The 20,219-nt window shown below is 33.8% G+C and overlaps 2 protein-coding genes across 3 annotated transcripts; one reads left to right on the top strand and one right to left on the bottom strand.

The window, feature by feature from the left end:
• Positions 1-2,444: 2,444 nt before the first annotated feature.
• LOC111513592 (uncharacterized) lies at positions 2,445-3,424 on the bottom strand. Its single transcript, XM_074178512.1, has 2 exons — positions 3,264-3,424; positions 2,445-3,000 (listed from the first exon to the last, which is right to left on the bottom strand). Exons 1-2 carry the CDS (start codon positions 3,418-3,420, stop codon positions 2,819-2,821), a joined length of 339 nt encoding a protein of 112 aa, XP_074034613.1. The 5' UTR covers positions 3,421-3,424; the 3' UTR covers positions 2,445-2,818.
• Positions 3,425-15,839: 12,415 nt separating this feature from the next.
• On the top strand, positions 15,840-19,729 carry LOC141483712 (uncharacterized). Of its 2 annotated transcripts, XR_012466241.1 has the most exons (3): positions 15,840-15,979; positions 16,242-16,484; positions 16,828-19,729. XR_012466241.1 is itself a non-coding variant. In XM_074178508.1 (2 exons), exons 1-2 carry the CDS (start codon positions 15,841-15,843, stop codon positions 16,421-16,423), a joined length of 321 nt encoding a protein of 106 aa, XP_074034609.1. In that variant the 5' UTR covers position 15,840; the 3' UTR covers positions 16,424-16,689. The 2 variants fall into 2 exon arrangements, 1 of the variants encoding a protein (XP_074034609.1); XM_074178508.1 differs by lacking the exon at positions 16,828-19,729 and having other exon boundaries at positions 16,242-16,689.
• The last annotated feature ends 490 nt before the right edge of the window (positions 19,730-20,219 follow it).

The following is a 20,219-nucleotide window of genomic DNA, read 5'->3' as shown; positions in this document are numbered from 1 at the left end:
ATGTTGAGCTGCAACATGAGTGTCAAAGTCCATTTCCTTCACTCACATCTGGACTACTTTCCCGAAAATCCAGCGGCTGTAAGTGAGGTACAAGAAGAACGGTTCCATCAAGGCATAAAAGAAATGGAACGCAGATACCAAGGTCGGTGGAATGTTAACATGATGGCAGACTACTGTTGGATGTTAAAAAGGGAAAATTCACAAGAACACAGCCGAAAAAGTATCAAAAGTAGTTTTGACGGAAAAATAAAACGCAGCGCAAAAAACTACATAATGATCAGTTAACGAAATCAAAACAATTTTCAAAAAAGTTTTTTATGCAGACCTGTGCTATTGAAACTTCAAGTGTTCGATGTCTAGGCCGAGTTAGACTAACTTTTGAAGATAACAATCCTTGATACGAGGTGTTTATCAACATCTCAGATAAATCATTGATTTAATTCTAGTATGAATATTTATGAGCTCAATATATTTTTTTGTAATCAGGAGTTTATAATTTTTTTCAATAGGTTCGACCAAGGTCGTTTCGCAATTGGGAAATTATTTGATATTGAAAAAAATAAAAGATTTTTTTGCTTTAGAAACTATTGAGGACCTTAATAAATATTCCTGCTCGAGAAAAACTCCCTCCTATCAAGAATGATCTTTTCAGAAGTTTGTCCGACCCGAACTAAAGAAGAACATTTGAAGTCTCGACAGTTTGATCATAAAAATTTCCGAGTGGGTCCAAGGACTATAAAAATGAACCAAAGATCTCTTTTAGCTTGTATCACAATGGTGAGAGATATAGAGACTCTTTGGCAGTTGCTTTAGATATATCCAAATTATTCAACAAAGGTGGCATCAAGGATCTTCCAAAAGAGTTGTACATATGGTTTTCTACCAGTATTGTATAGCTACAGTCCAGTATTCCTTGAAAAAGTATATGGGGTATAATTATTGATGGAGTATAATTATTTAAAAGCCCCGGTATGGCTGAACCACTGATATAATACAGAAACGAAACAAACTTAAAAAATTACTTAGAGGTATTACTTTGAGGGAGTCTAAATTTAACCACTGAATGTCATTCGAAGGTCGATCATACTAAAAAGTTGCAGAAATGCCAAAATTGTTATCTGCCACCCCTCAATGAATCTCATTTGTCCAGTCGTGTTTTTTCCTTTTTTCGATATTACAGATAATTCGCTGAAAAATATTTTCATTTCTTTCAAAAAATCAATTTGTTTTGCTGTTCCAAAAAAAGGTTTATTGAAATCTTTCACATCGTCAAATCTATTTGAATTTAAAATATCAAACACTTTATCCATTTTTTCAATTAATGTAGCCGTTCCTATTGAAACTGGCATACTGTAGCTACCGAATAACTGAAAACTTGACTGGCTCATTTAATCTTCATCCTTTGAAAGTTAGTTGGAAATAAATGAGAATCAGTAACTTTGGGTGCTAGTCTATATTACTTTTTCTTATCCAAGTTGTAAAGTTGTTCAAGATGACTTTTGTTCGTTGTATATTCATCAAATTTCAAAAAGTCATCGAAACAATGGTTTCTGCTACATTTCAGCAGATGAGGAGTATCAAAAAAGTAAAATATTTTTTCTCATCAACCAAGAAATATGGCTGCTCTACAATCCCTTCGAGATCTTTTCTGGCAAGTTTATAAAAAAATTAAAACCTAAATCTGAAATGATACCCCTAACTCTCTCCAATTTTTGATAATTGCCTAACAGCTTCAATCACAATACTTTTTATATTCAGTATCGATGTTGATGAATCGGTAAAAAAGTATGCAACACGCTACTTCCAGTTCGAATGTATGCTTTTTGCCATGACTACCAAGGCATATTCTGCTATAGAAGCCGTTTTCTTGTTGAATAATTCCTCAAAACCAACTTTCCTTTCCTATATTGTAGAATAAGTGGAACTTGATGCTCATTTAATCGAAACAAATGTTGCAGTCCTCATCTTGATTACTGAAATTATTGATTTTTAGTTGGATGACATCAAAAATAAATTCATTGTATCCTGCATCAATAGGCCATTTTCTGGTGGATCCTCTGCAGTGTGGACCTGGAGGGTAGCTTGAAATATTTGGATAGATATTTATAACACTTTGGTCCCAATAAGAAGGCTGCCAGTGAAAATTATTTCATACTATCTGAAAATCTGACCCCTTTAGTGTTTTTCTGCGATTCCGTTAATTGAAACTTCATAAAATTGGCAACTGTTTCTCTATGAATTTAGTGACATCAGTCAAGTTCAAATTTTTACTAAACTTGTGTTCTTTCTGTTTTTTCTCAATATAACTCAGTCTCTTTGTTAAAATAGGTTTTCTGTTCCTCAGCTGAGTCTTCCGAGGGGAGTGATATGATAAGTGACTAGAAGTTTGTACTTGAACAGACCTTGATTTATCTGAATTAACAACAAAGAATTTAAAAAAACACTTGCAACAAATGCTATATATAATTAGTCTATATAAATAGATACATCTTCCTAATAACGATACTTATATAAAGCATTATCAACATTCCCGTATCTGAAGATAACATACATTATTTGCATTTGGTCAATTATTGTAGTTGGGTTTCAAGTGGCCTATTGATATGAAAATGAAAAATTTCATCGAAAATTTAAAAAAAACTCTTTCAGATGTGGAAATCACACACACACACAAAAATAATTTCCAGATGCAAATGGATCTTCAAATATAAAAAAAATAATTATTTGCATGTCGTGAAAAATGGAAGAAAATCATACCTCCATCAAATGAGTGAGAATAATCAGTATTTGACACTGCCTCATCTTCATCTTTGTAAGCTCATTCCAAACTTGGAGCTTCCTCATCTAATTCAAGTTCCATCGATAATGATTCCATATCAATTTCTTTATCGAAAGATTCCTCGTTTATACAGATTTCTGATTCTTCTTCAAGTTCACTCTGACGTATGGGTTTCACGTCCCCACTTGTATGAGCATTTCCCGATGTCGTGGATATATCAACTGTTGAAAATATAATTTTTAACTTCAGTATGAATATTTTTCCCTAGAATTCTTCCAGTCATAAATGAAAATGTGGCTCTCGAAAATTCCTTGACCTTATAGATCTCAATAGTCATTAGCAATTATGGCAGGTAGCCCAAAAACTGTTCATATTTGGAGAGATTGTCTTATATAATAATAGAATTATAATCTCCTGTGACTGAATTGAAGGAATTTCCAAGGTCGTTACCGTTGTTCGATATATTGAGAACCGTTATTCTTACCTGAAATAATTGTGGGGATTGCATCTTTATTTAGGCGTTTTTCTTTGGTTGATGTAAAATATTTCTCATCAAAGTGAAGATGACATAATCTCATGTTTTTGTGACATTTTTCCAGAGGAACATCACCAACAAACTCCACAAATTTCTCCCAATGCATGCATCTAGAGAATATATAAATATTGATAACAATAATCTTTATTGGCCCCACTAAACATTAAGTGTTTATAGTAAGGATCTTGATCAATTGAAAAATACAAACAAATATAGGTACTACATAGACTGAAGCAGAATTTGATGAGAGACAAAAAAAGGTAGGTAGTTTAGCAAACGTTTATTTCATTTTGTTTTGAATCGTTTATCTGAAGTATTTTTTTATATTATTGGGTTGATTGTTGTAAATCAAAACTTCAGTATAAAATACAGATTTCATAGTTTTTGGGTTGCCTAGTTTGCTAATTATGAGTGTGTCAATCGAATGAAATTCTAATGTTTTTCGTTATTGATGACAGAATCTAAGAAAAGATATATTTGCTATTTATAGTAGATTATCTGGAACATATAAATGGAAAGTAGGCTCCAAAAAAGGTTATTTGGATAGTAGATGAACAACACCGATTCTGGACCACTTGGGAGTGGGGGAAACGTCATCGACACAGGATGGAACGAGTATCGTAGCGATTCAAGCATGGAACTCGGCCCCCTTGGGACTTCGCATCACCGCTCAGGCCCTCTTGCGACTCTTCCTCACCCCTCAGCCCCCTTGTCACGTTCCAGTCACGTGATTTTAATTAAAAAAAGTTTATAGTTATGAGATTGGAACCCACGACGTCCGCGCGGTAGACATTGTCCTTAGCCTCTACACCATCGTAAGATATTGAAGTTAACTGCGAATGTTGGGTATTTATAGCGTTAGTTTTGTCGGGACCGAAATTGACTCATTCATTATACTTGACAGCATTTTTTTTTATTTCCGTAGATTGTAATCGTCATTATCATATTGACGATAGGAAAATATACTTAGATTTGGGAAATGATTAATATTTCATGTAAAGATGTGCATGTGTGTATGTGTAAGAGCGAGAGGCGCGTGTGACGTAATCGATGCACAAATTTATGTGGCTTTGCGTATATTGAGAGATTCATTTTAATAATTTATCGTACAGAATTGTTTCATGTCCTGTTATCAGTAACCGCACAAAAATAGGCGCTCGATTCATCGATACAAAAGTATATGGAAACAACAAAAGTTATAGAACACACAGAGTCATTTATGATTCACTAGCTGAACTATCTGTTGGTTGAAGAAGGACACTGTAAACACTAGACTCATAAGACTGCATCTGTCAAATGTCAATACATGCCAGCATGACAGGTTCGGCGTTGCCAGTTGTACAATAAATCATTGTTTATGGGGCAATGTAGCGTTGCCGGTTTTGGAATTAATCGTGAACTACTCGACGAAAATTGGAAGCGCGAAAGTGATATACTAATAATAATGAATCAGATTTAAGAAAAAACATTACAGATTAATGAGGCTGTATCGTTTCAAAGTGTGATCCCTCAATGTTACAAGGTATCTCAAAATACATCATTGAAAACAAACATCGCGTCGAAGTGTACAGGGTGCGTCAAAATACATCATTTAAAAAAAAACATGTCGATTCAACAGAAATCAAGCGTTCCAACATGTCGGAAGTCTCGTATCTTTGTTAACCAAGTAAGCATCATCAGGAGAAAGAGGAGATCCAAAAGTGTCGAGAGGTTGAGCGTTGTGGACTCAACGTGAGGGCAATGGGGGAGCGAAGTATTCGATAATGACATTTCAAAATACGTTGTTTTCCATGCGTTTTCGATCGTTTTTCGTGCGTTTACGATCGTTTTTCGTGCGTTTACGATCGTTTTTCGTGCGTTTTCGATCGTTTTTCGTGCGTTTTCGACCGTTTTCCGTGCGTTCATTCGTTATCGTTTCATCGTTATTGTCATAACGGTTTTTCGTGTTTCAATATGACAGTCATTTATCATTTAACGCGTTTCGCTAACCAAGTTAGCATCATCAGGACATGACTAACGTCCATGCTTTGTCATATGAAGATTCTTTTGCGAATTTTCAGACTCTTGAGCGGAACCTTGTGGAACACCCAACCTAACTTCTGTTACAGAGTAGTGTCGGTCAGCCAATCAGAATGGAGAAATCAAATATCGCTCGATTGATTGTGCTAGATGAAATTGAACTGGAGAATAAGGGTGGAATAATAATAATAATAGTGATGAAACATTAAAAGCTTGAAAGTGACATAGTCAGCGAGGCGTGTGTGAGGATTTGTGGAAATGAATGAGATATTACAAAAAATAATAGCGCAACTGTCAGAAGGGCACTGAGTTGTATATTCACTAATAATGATCGGATCGTCGCATACAGCACGTCAAATGAAAGGATAAGAAATGCAGAATTCATCGACAGAGAAAAAACAAATATGGCGTAATGAATATAATATCCAACGCCTAATGTGATATAACATAGAAAGAATTGCAAATTCAACAAACTTGTTATTAAAAAATGTTGGGTTATGAACAACTATAAGTTTATTCCAATTGCAGAAGCTTGATCCAGAAGCTTGATCCAAACGCAGAATTTATTGACAAAGAAAATGAAAAAATCATTGGATACTGAAACATTTGATATATTTGGATTCCTTAGGGTGAGAAGGATTCGAATCCATCAAAAAACGGTCCTCCGGTCCTCCGATTTCGATGATTTCAACATCAATGGATTCGTTCAGATGTCATGAAACATAATTATTCATTTGTCGAAGCCGAAAGGGCCTTATAACCTATTTCCATTATACTAGCAGCAACAGACCGATGTAGGTACTCATTTCAAATGATTTCATTTGTAAATTATGAAAAGTATAATATACAGCGCCCAATGGGAAAGAAAGAATGGCATAGAAAGAATTGCACATTTGAAGAAAATCATTGAACATATTCGAAATTAAAAGTTGTTGGGTTATGAACAACTACGAGTGTAATGTAACTGCAAAAGTTTTATTCAAAACACATAATTTGTTGATAAAAAAAAAGAAAAATCATCGTATACTGAAACATATGGTATTTTTGGATTCCTTAGGGTGAGAAGGTTTCGAATCCGTCAAAAACAGGTCACTTCCGGTTTTTTACTTTCGGTCGTCCGATTCCGATGATTTTGACATCAATGGATTCGTTTAGATGTCAAAAAACATAGTTATTCATTTTACGAAGCCAAAAGGACCTCATAATCTATTTTCGCTATACTAGTCGCAACAGGTCGGTGTGGGTACTCATTTCAAATTATTTAATTTGTAGACTATAAAAAATATAATATCGAGCGCCTAATGTGAAACAGCATAGGAAGAATTGCAAAGAGAATCATTGAAAAAACTTCGGATTGTTACGTACATCATGTCAAATGATAGAAGAAGAATTGCAGAATTCATCTATAAAGAAAAAACAAATATGGTGCAACATGTCAGAAGGGCACTAACCCACATCTTCATTAATGATTGTTGAATCTCAACGTGCAGCACATCAAATAAAAGGAAAACGAATGCAGAATTCATCGACAGAGAAAAAACAAATCTGAAGCAACATGTCAGAAGGGCACAAAGCCACATTTTCGTTAATAATTGTCGAATCATCACGTACAGCACGTCAAATGAAAGGAAAAGAAATGCAAAATTCATCGACAGAGAAAAACCAAAGATGGCGCAGTATGTCAGAATGACAATAAGCAACATCTTTGTTAATGATAGTTGGATCTCAACGTGCAGCACATCAAATGAAAGGGAAACGAATGCAGAATTCATCGACAGAGAAAAAAAACGGAGACGATGCCAAGAGGGCACAAAGTTGTATCTTCACTAATAATAGTCGCATCATCACATGTAGTACTTCAAAAAGCAAAATTCATGTGTTTGTTGCGTTATTCAAATCCAAGGTGACATGGATCAACGTCAACGCTGAATAGGCATCTAACGAAGACTCTTTGATTTTCTTTTGTTTCATTTCAGAATATGTCATCATTAATTTTTATATTCAAACCCAAGGTGACATTGGTCACTGCCAATGCCGAATCTGCATCCGGAGATATGCAGTTCTAAAAGCGACGAAACAAAGGCTCTTTGTTTCATTTTAAAATATGTCATCACTTATTTTACCATAAATACGTTATGCATGGCGAAATGAGTTAGTTGCATCCGTTGAAAGTGATACCAGTGACAAGTGCACCGATTTCTATTTGAAAGTAAGTGTTTTAGTTTGACTTTTTCTTCAGGTGAATTTATTCAAATGTAATTTAATTGAAAGTTGTTGAGAATTGTTGAATCCTTCAATTTCCAAAATTTTTCTCGATATATATATATATATATATATATATATATATATATATATATATATATATATATATATATATATATATATATATATATATATATATGTTGGATGATTTCAGTCGAATGTTTTACATGTCGTGGTTTGTTTGAGATAGTATTCGCATATATTGTAAATCAAAACATAAAGCTTTCATTTTTTATTTTTCGCAGATGGATTTACAAAAGTTGAATGCAAGTTCGATCGTGAAGAGAAAGCCAAGTATCAAAGTAGCAGATTTGCCTGTGGACATGCCGCAGAGAATATTCACTGCCAAAATCGTGAAAGGAAAATTTGGTGAGGCGGTCTTGTTGGATTTGGGAGATAAAGTATCATTTCTACCCCACCGAGTGACGGAGGCGTATCGTCCTCACTTAGAAGAATTTTCATCAGGAAAATACGCTATTGTGTTCAAAGGGTTAATGGACATTGGGAAACCGAATCTTGTCGTTTCATTTGAGATTGTACAAAATTAAGGTTAGTATTGTTTCCAATTTTTTCTTTGTTTTATAGGCAAAGAGTTTTTGGGTGTATACAATATTTTTCATTCGGGTCAAAAATTCTCATTCACAGATATGATCCGCATAAAGTAGTGTTTCCATACAATATATTTCCTTCACTTAGTACGTGCAGAATATGTGTTTGAAATTCATTATTTTGAATGACACTTGATTTTTTTATTTTCATTATAAGTGTAGCAATTACTTCATGAAAGACATTACCCTCTCTGTTGCCAAAAAATTTTTTTTAGTGTATGTTTTTATTAAAAAATCGAATTTATTTCAGTGTATGTTTTTATTGAAAAATCGAATTTATTTCAGAATGATACATCAACGTGTGCAGTATCAGTCAGAGTCATCTCAACAACAACATTCAGAACCGTCGCAGCAACCTTTCCAGAACGAGTTTGAATCTCAGCATTTTCCATTTTTTTCAGTCTATAGTTGCACATTATGAGGCTATAATTCGTCGATATTCAGGGATTTGTTGGACAGACTGCGTCTATTCAATATATACACAACCGTAGTGAATTTGGAAGACTTTGAAGATTCATGGTGGTGTATTCCAAAATTCAAGAAAAACACGCCGTTCTGTATGGGTCATTCCAAAGGAAATTTGTTCAGCTGCAGTTCCAATAACGTTGATATTTTATATAAATGGCATTGTAATATACTACCAAAATAAATGAAATACATATCACACACATTTTTTTTTTGAAAATGAAAACTTATACAGGGAAAGTTGTCAAAAATATGCAATAACATAAAATTATATACCAGATTTTATAGTGATGAATAAACATCATATTGAAAGATACAAGGTTGACAAAAACAGGACATTTTAGAAATAAAGAAAATAAGTTTGGCTGTCATTTTAAATTCTGATTCGTTGGGTCGATATAACAAAAAGTGGCATTTTATATCTTGAATTTTATTTGGGACATTACTATAGATGATTGACATTTGACATTAAATTTCAATTGTGATATTTGGAAATTCATTTCGTATTGTAGTTTTTTCGAAATTCCCATTCAAAATAGCATCTTTTGATATAGATACCGGACGAGTCTATTATGTGTAGATAACCTGAGTTTCAATTGTTCGGAGTTCTGAGTTCTTGTACATATAAACATAACAAAGTAACGATACAGACAAATATGAAAAATCTTCATGAAATAATTCAAATCCATTCAAGTGAATACATGAATTGAAAGATATTTTAACCTCAACTTCGATATTCTGAAACAAAAACACACAGTATTCACAATTCCATCTTTCGTTATTCCAAGTTCATAGTCATCAAAATTGATACGATTATAATATATATATATATATATATATATATATATATATATATATATATATATATATATATATATATATACGGGTGACGGTGACCGGGGCAAAGATATTTTAACCTCAACTTCGATATTCTGAAACAAAAACACACAGTATTCACAATTCCATCTTTCGTTATTCCAAGTTCATAGTCATCAAAATTGATACGATTATAATATATATATATTTATATATATATATATATATATATATATATATATATATATATATATATATATATATATATATATATATATAGAAATATAAAACTATCTTCAAATACAGTTGCATGAATGCACATCAAGCATTTTGTCGTAGTACGGTGACCGGGGCAAAGTTACAACTTCAGCATAATATGAATGTTTATAAATATTAGGGAAGGTCAAGATCATCAACAGGTATTAAGAAATTCATTCGGTGTCCAAAGCTTTCGGAATACATTGCAAATAATTTTCTTTATGACTATTCGTTCGATATTGAATATTATTACCTCAAAATATATCGAAATCATAACACGTTTGCGATTCATTTTTTCAGTTACATATGAAAAGTGAGTTTCAGTTTGCAGAAATAATAGTCCACACATGTTGGAAATTTTGCCATAGTGTGGTGGAAATCGTATTGAAAATTCTACGAAATATAAGCGCATACATACAAATTGAATCAATATTTGAAATACGTCGTTTGGAACCCCCCATAACCCTTCTCTATCGAATTTTGGCAGAAATAATGCTGTGTCGTATTGTAGAGTTAACGTTCGAAATTGTGGAAAGTGAAGTATTCAACAGTTTTGCGTGCGACGGTTTTGCGTGCGTTTTCGAAAGTTTACGTGCCTTTATTCGTTATCGTATCGTCGTTATTGTCGTTTTTTTTCCTATTTCAATATGACAGTCATTTAACACTTAACTCGTTTTGCTTACCAAGTAAGCATCATCAGGAGATGACTAAAGTCCACGCTTTGTCGTATGAAGGTTTGTTTTGCGAATTTTCAGACTCCTGAACGAAACCTTGAGGAACAATCAGCCTAACTTCTGGTACAGAGTGGTGTCGTAAGCCAATCAGACTGGAGAAATCAAATATCAGTAGAATGATGGTTTTAGATGAAATTGAACATGTATGCACATGTTATATATATATATATATATATATATATATATATATATATATATATATATATCTATATATATATATATTTATATATATATATATATATATATATATATATATATATATATATATATATATATCGAGAAAAATTTTGTAAATTGAAGGATTCAACAATTCTCAACAACTTTTAATTAAATTACATTTGAATAAATTCATCTGAAGAAAAAGTCAAACTTAAAACACTTACTTTCAAATAGAAATCGGTGCACTTGTCACTGGTATCACTTTCAATGGATGCAACTAACTCATTTCGCCATGCATAACGTATTTATGGTAAAATAAGTGATGACATATTTTAAAATGAAACAAAGAGCCTTTGTTTCGTCGCTTTTAGAACTGCATATCTCCGGATGCAGATTCGGCATTGGCAGTGATCAATATCACCTTCGGTTTGAATATAAAAATTAGTGATGACATATTCTGAAATGAAACAAAAGAAAATCAAAGAGTCTTTGTTAGATGCCTATTCAGCGTTGACATTGATCCATGTCACCTTGGATTTGAATAACGCAACAAACACATGAATTTTGCTTTTTTTCCATTTTATTTGAAGTACTACATGTGATGATGCGACTATTATTAGTGAAGATACAACTTTGTGCCCTCTTGGCATCGTCTCCGTTTTTTTTTCTCTGTCGATGAATTCTGCATTCGTTTCCCTTTCATTTGATGTGCTGCACGTTGAGATCCAACTATCATTAACAAAGATGTTGCGTAGTGTCATTCTGACATACTGCGCCATCTTTGTTTTTTCTCTGTCGATGAATTTTGCATTTCTTTTCCTTTCATTTGACGTGCTGTACGTGACGATTCGACAATTATTAACGAAAATGTGGCTTTGTGCCCTTCTGACATGTTGCTTCAGATTTGTTTTTTCTCTGTCGATAAATTCTGCATTCGTTTCCCTTTCATTTGATGTGCTGCACGTTGAGATTCAACAATCATTAATGAAGATGTGGGTTAGTGCCCTTCTGACATGTTGCACCATATTTGTTTTTTCTTTATAGATGAATTCTGCAATTCTTCTTCTTTCATTTGACATGATGTACGTAACGATCCGAAGTTTTTTCAATGATTCTCTTTGCAATTCTTCCTATGCTGTTTCACATTAGGCGCTCGATATTATATTTTTTATAGTCTACAAATTAAATAATTTGAAATGAGTACCCACACCGACCTGTTGCGACTAGTATAGCGAAAATAGATTATGAGGTCCTTTTGGCTTCGTAAAATGATTAACTATGTTTTTTGACATCTAAACGAATCCATTGATGTCAAAATCATCGGAATCGGACGACCGAAAGTAAAAACCGGAAGTGACCTGTTTTTGACGGATTCGAAACCTTCTCACCCTAAGGAATCCAAAAATACCATATGTTTCAGTATACGATGATTTTTCTTTTTTTTTATCAACAAATTATGTGTTTTGAATAAAACTTTTGCAATTACATTACACTCGTAGTTGTTTATAACCCAACAACTTTTAATTTCGAATATGTTCAATGATTTTCTTTAAATGAGCAATTCTTTCTATGCTATTTCACATTGGGCATACTTTTCATAATTACTTTTCATACTTTTCATACTTTTCATAATTTACAAATGAAATCATTTGAAATGAGTACCCACATCGGTCTGTTGCTGCTAATATAATGAAAATAGGCTATAAGGCCCTTTTGGCTTCGACAAATGATTAATTATGTTTCATGACATCTGAACGAATCCATTGATGTTGAAATCATCGAAATCGGAGGACCGGAAGTGAGAACTGGAAGTGGTCGTTTTTTGATGGATTCGAATCCTTCTCACCCTAAGGAATCCAAATATATCAAATGTTTCAGTATCCAATGATTTTTTCATTTTCTTTGTCAATAAATTCTGCGTTTGGATCAAGCTTCTGCAATTGGAATAAACTTATAGTTGTTCATAACCCAACATTTTTTAATTACAAGTTTGTTGAATTTGTAATTCTTTCTATGTTATATCACATTAGGCGTTGAATATTATATTCATTACGCCATATTTGTTTTTTCTCTGTCGATGAATTCTGCATTTCTTATCCTTTCATTTGACGTGCTGTATACGACGATTCGATCATTATTAGTGAATATACAACTCAGTGCACTTCTGACAGTTGCGCTATTATTTTTTGTAATATCTCATTCATTTCCACAAATCCTCACACACGCCTCGCTGACTACGTCACTTTCAAGCTTTTAATGTTTTATCACTATTATTATTATTATTCCACCCTTATTCTCCAGTTCAATTTCATCTAGCACAATCAATCGAGCGATATTTGATTTCTCCATTCTGATTGGCTGACCGACACTACTCTGTAACAGAAGTTAGGTTGGGTGTTCCACAAGGTTCCGCTCAAGAGTCTGAAAATTCGCAAAAGAATCTTCATATGACAAAGCATGGACGTTAGTCATGTCCTGATGATGCTAACTTGGTTAGCGAAACGCGTTAAATGATAAATGACTGTCATATTGAAACACGAAAAACCGTTATGACAATAACGATGAAACGATAACGAATGAACGCACGGAAAACGGTCGAAAACGCACGAAAAACGATCGAAAACGCACGAAAAACGATCGTAAACGCACGAAAAACGATCGAAAACGCATGGAAAACAACGTATTTTGAAATGTCATTGTCGAATACTTCGCTCCCCATTGCCCTCACGTTGAGTCCACAACGCTCAACCTCTCGACACTTTTGGATCTCCTCTTTCTCCTGATGATGCTAACTTGGTTAACAAAGATACGAGACTTCCGACATGTTGGAACGCTTGACTTCTGTTGAATCGACATGTTTTTTCTTGAATGATGTATTTTGAAACGCCCTGCATACAGATTAATATCATATTTCAAATCGACATGTTTTTTTCCTTAAATGATATATTTTGACGCACCCTGTACACTTCGACGCCATGTTTGTTTTCAATGATGTATTTTGATATACCTTGTAACATTGAGGGATCACACTTTGAAACGATACAGCCTCATTAATCTGTAATGTTTTCTCTTAAATCTGATTCATTATTATTAATATATCACTTTCGCGCTTCCAATTTTCGTCGAGTAGTTCACGAATAATTCCAAAACCGGCAACGCTACATTGCCCCATAAACAATGATTTATTGTACAACTGGCAACGCCGAACCTGTCATGCTGGCATGTATTGACATTTGACAGATGCAGTCTTATGAGTCTAGTGTTTACAGTGTCCTTCTTCAACCAATAGATAGTTCAGCTAGTGAATCATAAATGACTCTGTGTGTTCTATAACTTAATTTTCAAACCGGCAACGCTACATTACTCCATAAACATTGATTTATTGTACAACTGGCAACACCTGCTTGCACTAGCAACCGGTAAAACCTCGATCTCCATCTCTCTTTGCATCGATTACGTCACACGCGTCTCTCGCTCTTACACACACATACACATCTTTACATGAAATATTAATTATTTCCCAAATCTAAGTATATTTTCCTATCTTCAATATGATAATGACGATTACATTCTACGGAAATCAAAAATAAAAAATGCTGTCAAGTATAATGAATGAGTCAACCGGCAACGCTACATTGCCCCATGAACAATGATTTATTGTACAACTGGCAACGCCGAACCTGCCATCTGGCATGTATTGACATTTGACAGATGCAGTCTTATGAGTCTAGTGTTTACAGTGTCTTTCTTCAACCAATAGATAGTTCAGCTAGTGACTCATAGATGACTCTGTGTGTTCTATGACTTTTGTTGTTTCCATATACTTTTGTATCGATGAATCGAGCGCCTATTTTTGTGCGGTTACTGATTACAGGACATGAAACAATTCTGTACGATAAATTATTAAAATGAATCTCTCAATATACGCAAAGCCACATACATTTGTGCATCGATCACGTCACACGCGCCTCTCGCTCTTACACACACACACATGCACATCTTTACATGAAATATTAATCATTTCTCAAATCTAAGTATATTTTCCTATCGTCAATATGATAATGACGATTACAATCTACGGAAATAAAAAAAATGCTGTCAAGTATAATGAATGAGTCAATTTCGGTCCCGACAAAACTAACGCTATAAATACCCAACATTCGCAGTTAACTTCAATATCTTACGGTGGTGTAGAGGCTAAGGACAATGTCTACCGCGAGGACGTCGTGGGTTCCAATCTCATAACTATAAACTTTTTTTAATTAAAATCACGTGACTGGAACGTGACAAGGGGGCTGAGGGGTGAGGAAGAGTCGCAAGAGGGCCTGAGCGGTGATGCGAAGTCCCAAGGGGCCGAGTTCTATGCTTGAATCGCTACGATACTCGTTCCATCCGGCGTCGATGACGTTTCCCCCACTCCCAAGTGGTCCAGAATCGGTGTTGTTCATCTACTATCCAAATAACCTTTTTTGGAGCCTACTTTCCATTTATATGTTCCAGATAATCTACTATAAATAGCAAATATATCTTTTCTTAGATTCTGTCATCAATGACGAAAAACATTAGAATTTCATTCGATTGATACACTCATAATTGTGGAATTGGCCGCGGTGGTAGTGCGTCCGACTCACGATCGGAAGGTCGTGTGTTCGATTCCCGCTTCGACCAGATATTTTTCTCGAGAGAATTTATCTGGTTGAAGCTGGAATGATTCTGCAACCGTGTTAGGAATCACACGTTGAAAGGTAAGACCTCGTTAGTCCTTAGCTCGCACACGTTTCTCAACTTCTGAGAGTTGTCGTTCGTATGGGGGCGGCAGCTGATTAACGGAAAAACAGATTTTAAACAGATTTTAAACAGATTTTAAACAGAGATTCAAACAGAGATAATCAGCAAACTAGGCAACCCAAAACCAAGAAATCTGTATTTCATACTGAAGTTTTGATTTACAACAATCAACCCAATAATATAAAAAAATATTTCAGAAAAACGATTCAAAACAAAATGAAATAAACGTTTGCTAAACTACCTACCTTTTTTGTCTCTCATCAAATTCTGCTTCAGTCTATGTAGTATCTATATTTGTTTGTATTTTTCAATTGATCAAGATCCTTACTATAAACACTTAATGTTTAGTGGGGCCAATAAAGATTATTGTTATCAATATTTATATATTCTCTAGATGCATGCAGTGGGAAGAAATTTATGGAGTTTGTTGGTGATGTTCCTCTGGAAAAATGTCACAAAAACATGAGATTATGTCATCTTCACTTTGATGAGAAATATTTTACATCAACCAGAGAAAAACGCCTAAATAAAGATGCAATCCCCACAATTATTTCAGGTAAGAATAACGGTTCTCAATATATCGAACAACGTAACGACCTTGGAAATTCCTTCAATTCAGTCACAGGAGGTTATAATTCTATTATTATATAAGACAATCTCCCCAAATATGAACAGTTTTTGGGCTACCTGCCATAATTGCTAATGACTATTGAGATCTATAAGGTCAAGGAATTTTCGAGAGCCACATTTTCATTTATGACTGGAAGTATTCTAGGGAAAAATATTCATACTGAAGTTAAAAATTATATTTTCAACAGTTGATATATCCACGACATCGGGAAATGCTCATACAAGTGGAGACGTGAAACCCATACGTCAGAGTGAACTTGAAGAAGAATCAGAAATCTGTATAAACGAGGAATCTTTCGATAAGGAAATTGATATGGATTCATTATCGATGGAACTTGAATTAGATGAGGAAGCTCCAAGTTTGGAATAAGCTTACAAAGATGAAGATGAGGCAGTGTCAAATACTGATTATTCTCACTCATTTGATGGAGGTATGATTTTCTTCCGTTTTTCACGACATGCAAATAACTATTTTTTTTTATATTTGAAGATCCATTTGCATCTGGAAATTATTTTTGTGTGTGTGTGATTCTCACATCTGAAAGAGTTTTTTTAAATTTTCGATGAAATTTTTCATTTTCATATCAATAGGCAACTTGAAACCCAACTACAATAATTGACCAAATGCAAATAATTTATGTTATCTTCAGATACGGGAATGTTGATAATGCTTAATATAAGTATCGTTATTAGGAAAATGTATCTATTTATATAGACTAATTATATATAGCATTTGTTGCAAGTGTTTTTTTAAATTCTTTGTTGTTATTTCAGATAAATCAAGGTCTGTTAAAGTGCAAACTTCTAGTCACTTATCATATCACTCCCCTCGGAAGACTCAGCTGAGGAACAGAAAACCTATTTTAACAAAGAGTTATATTGAGAAAAAACAGAAGGAACACAAGTTTAGTAAAAATTTGAACTTGACTGATGCCACTAAATTCATAGAGAAACACTGTTCCGAAACAGTTGCCAGTTTTATGAAGTTTCAATTAACGGAATCGCAGAAAAACACTAAAGGGGTCAGATTTTAAGATAGTATGAAACAATTTTCACTGGCAGCCTTCTTATTAGGACCAAAGTGTTATAAATATCTATCCAAATATTCCAAGCTACCCTCCAGGTCCACACTGCAGAGGATCCACCAGAAAATGCCCTATTGATGCAGGATACAATGAATTTATTTTTGATGTCATCCAACTAAAAATCAATAACTTCAGTAATCAAGATGAGGATTGCAACATTTGTTTCGATTAAATGAGCATCAAGTTCCACTTATTCTACAATATAGGAAAGGATAGTTGGTTTTGAGGAATTATTCAACAAGAAAACTACTTCTATAGCAGAATATGCCTTGGTAGTCATGGCAAAAAGCATACATTCGAACTGGAAGTAGCGTGTTGCATACTTTTTTACCGATTCATCAACATCGATACTGAATATAAAAAGTATTGTGATTGAAGCTGTTAGGCAATTATCAAAAATTGGATTGAGAGTTAGGCTGAAATGTAACAGAAACCATTTTTTCGATGACTTTTTGAAATTTGATGAATATACAACGAACAAAAGTCATCTTGAACAACTTTACAACTTGGATAAGAAAAAGTAATATAGACTAGCACCCAAACTTACTGATTCTCATTTATTTCCAAATAACTTTCAAAGGATGAAGATTAAATAAGCCAGTCAAGTTTTCAGTTATTCAGTAGCTACAGTATGCCAGTTTCAATCAGATACCATCAGCAGCAATAGGAACGGCTACATTAATTGAAAAAATGGATAAAGTGTTTGATATTTTAAATTCAAATAGATTTGACGATGTGAAAGATTTCAATAAACCTCTTTTTGGAACATCAAAACAAATTGATTTGTTGAAAGAAATGAAAATATTTTTCAACAAATTATCTGTAATATCGAAAAAAGGAAAAAACACGACTGGACAAATGAGATTCATTGAGGGGTGGCAGATAACAATTTTGGCATTTCTGCAACTTTGTTGAAACCTACATAGTAAAGGACACTCCTACATATTGACGAAAAATATAAATCAGGACTATGTGGAAAATTATTTTAGTCTACTTAGATATACTTGTGGAAATGCCAGGAACCCAACTCCTATTCTAATTATAAGAGCTTTCAAAAACACATTTACTCTTCAATATTTCACACAGGTAGAAGGAACTAACTGTCTAGAAGATACTAGTGAGATTAGTATTACAGATGTGAAAGTCCCAAAAAATCCCTATAAACATTCGATAGTATAGAAAATGTTTATAGGAAATGAGAAAATGTTTAAGGAAACATTCATGTGAAGTATGTACAAATTTTGCCACGGCGGCTAGTACCACACTGAATGAAACAAATGTATATAGTCATTTCAAGGCATATAGTAGTACAGTAGCCAAACAGTTTGGAAGTTTATATATGCCTCCAGATTCATTTTTACAATGTATCATTCATCTAGAGACAGAATTTATTAATCATTTCAACAATTTATGTGCCACTGATTGCATAGGCAACCAGCTCAAAACAATGTTTTCATATAACAACATTTCTCACCCTTGTGATAATTCTCCTTTGGGTTATTTTTTTTCACAAGGATAAGAATTCATTATACTTTGAAATTTGCCAATAGAAATTTGAAAACAAATGTTCAAAAAAGAAATCAAAAACTCATCATTCTAAAAAACCTTTAAAATATATTAGCATAAGTTTTTGTCCTAAATTGTATAATCTTACCATATAAAATATACGTTTATTTCACCACCTTGTCTTATTTTTTATCAATTCCTAAACAGTTCACAATCATATGAGACATTTATTGGGAGCTCCTCGTAGCAATGATGAAGTCAGATCATGGTCACATATTTTTTGATCGAACCTCGTGCAGAGGTGCACAACAGCTCCTAGCCGACACCCTCATGCCCCGCCACATGCCAGCAAAAAATAAAATCTCGACCCGAAACATCAAAGAGACCGACGGGAGTGAATTTACTTCTGTTTACTTATGTACGGTGCTTCCACTGGCTAGTTCTACACACTACCCTGCCTTCAATTGTTGGGTCCACACATAATTTTACATTTACCGGCGTCATTTCTTTATCATTTGGAATGTTTACCTTCAAAATTGAATTTAAAGATTGAACTAGGGGTGAATACGTTCATACCTTTTCTCCTCTACTTCTTTATCCGAGATCAAAAATATAGTTTTTTAGACAAGAGATAATTGGCAAGGTTGAGGATAAAAAAAGCTTCCGTCGGACAATCAGGAACAAATCGTGAATACACACTTCGTACCATTTCTTTCGCTCATACTACCAATAATATATTCATTATTTTTGGGAAAGTTTTTGGCTTTCTGCTACTCCATCGTGATACAAAAAATGTGGGAATCGTCCAAAGAAAGAAAGGAAGCAACCAATTTCAAAAGAAGTAACTCTATACATAGATATGTAGATCATGAAGAGAAGTAACTTACGGACACAAACTGGAAGAAAGTCACGGAATAAGTTTGATATATTTATGTCATTGATGATATCGTAATGACATTCATTCACCTATTTGATTGAATCCCAACCAAGAGGAATTTTATTTGAATTGAAGGGGTTATATTTTTAGGAGTGATTAATTTTTGGGACGGAAAGCTTTTGGCTTTCTACTTCTCCATCTTGATACAAAAAATGTGGGAATCTTTCAAAGAAAGGAAGGAAGTAATTTGAAAATAAGTAACTCTATACATGGATGTATAGATCATGCAAAGAAGTAACTTTCAGACACAAACTGGAAGAAAGCCTACCTGAAACAGCTACTTTCATATAAACATTGAATTACACGAAAGAAAAAAATTCTTTCGAAACAAATACTTTTGTATGAACACTGAATTATACAGAAGATACTTTTCTCTGCTCAGTTTGTATTCCAAACATTCGTTATGGAATAAAATCAGATATCATTCACAGGAGTTCTACTTTGAATGAATGGTAACAAATTGCACTTACATGGAACACTGTCATCCTCACTGGTAGACATCGATGTTTCGCCGTAAGGCACTTGCCTTAGGGCTCTTCAGTACCAAGTACCAATCTGGATGACATTATAGAAAATACACACAATTCATTCATGAATTACGATTTTTTTTTCAAATTAATTCCTTCCTTTCTTTGGAA

This window comes from Leptinotarsa decemlineata, unplaced genomic scaffold (genome assembly GCF_025532065.1).
Source record: "Leptinotarsa decemlineata unplaced genomic scaffold, Ldec_3_MD MMD2_tig00003902_RagTag_RagTag, whole genome shotgun sequence".
Classification (NCBI taxonomy): Eukaryota; Metazoa; Arthropoda; class Insecta; order Coleoptera; family Chrysomelidae; genus Leptinotarsa; species Leptinotarsa decemlineata.
The sequence above is the reverse complement of the archived record's forward strand: the minus strand, read 5'-3'. Positions and strand labels throughout refer to the sequence as shown.